Source organism: Penaeus monodon, chromosome 22 (assembly GCF_015228065.2).
Source record: "Penaeus monodon isolate SGIC_2016 chromosome 22, NSTDA_Pmon_1, whole genome shotgun sequence".
Classification (NCBI taxonomy): domain Eukaryota; kingdom Metazoa; phylum Arthropoda; class Malacostraca; order Decapoda; family Penaeidae; genus Penaeus; species Penaeus monodon.
In genome coordinates this window covers 9295791-9296573 of record NC_051407.1, presented here as the reverse complement: position 1 = coordinate 9296573, position 783 = coordinate 9295791, and the positions used below count along the sequence as shown (strand labels likewise).

The 783-nt window shown below is 41.1% G+C and overlaps 1 protein-coding gene across 1 annotated transcript in view; it reads left to right on the top strand.

Moving 5' to 3' along the window:
* LOC119586919 (CAP-Gly domain-containing linker protein 1-like) overlaps nucleotides 1-783 on the top strand; it is a gene marked incomplete in the record, with an annotated part of 175677 nt that overhangs the window by 110220 nt on the left and 64674 nt on the right. Inside the window, 1 exon segment of the mRNA XM_037935650.1 lies at nucleotides 524-592. Coding sequence (XP_037791578.1) covers nucleotides 524-592 — 69 coding nt within the window.

Below are 783 nucleotides of genomic sequence, written 5' to 3'. Positions count from 1 at the left end.
ATCCTGTTCCTTTATGTATGTATCACTTGTGTAATACATACGTATATGTAGTATGTTTTTTTGTGTATTTCGTGTACTTTGTATAGTTTTGTATTACTTTGATTTATTGTGTATCTTGTTCTTGTTTTTGTCATTTTAAAAGAGTATCCCCATCTAATTTGTTAATTATTTTCTTGTTGTGTTGGAAGTGTCCCTTCTTTTTTTTTCTTTGAAATACCTTACCTTCAAAGGACACATTTTTATTATTACTTTACACCTTTGTTTTTTCCGTATGTGTTCTCCCTTATACATTAATTTACTGTATTCTCTTCTTTCACACCTTTAAACTTCCTTTTACTAGTCCCCCCCCCCCTTAACATATTGACACCTTCCCGCCCGCCCACACTTATAAGTCCCCTCTCGATAGCCTCGCCCACATACTTACGCCTCCCCCCCCCCCACTCCTAACCCACGCCCACACTCTCATCCGTCCATCCACGCCACACGCCGCCCTCATGTCCTGATGTGTTCCTTCGTCTTCTAGCCACACTGCATGAGGATGAGGTGGTTGCCAGGCGACGCTTCAGCGAGGATGTCCGCAAGAAATCCTTGGGTAAGACGGATCCTTTCAGTGTCCTGTGTGGGTGATCTCGGAGGCTTGTGCTTTTGAGAAGGATCACTGCGCTTGTGGAATGCACTGTGGTATAGTTTTTTTTTTTTTTTTCATAGGACTTAGAATGCAGTTTCTACAGGCAAAAGTTTGTTGAAATGTTATATGTCTTTGAGTATCCCTCCCATAATTTT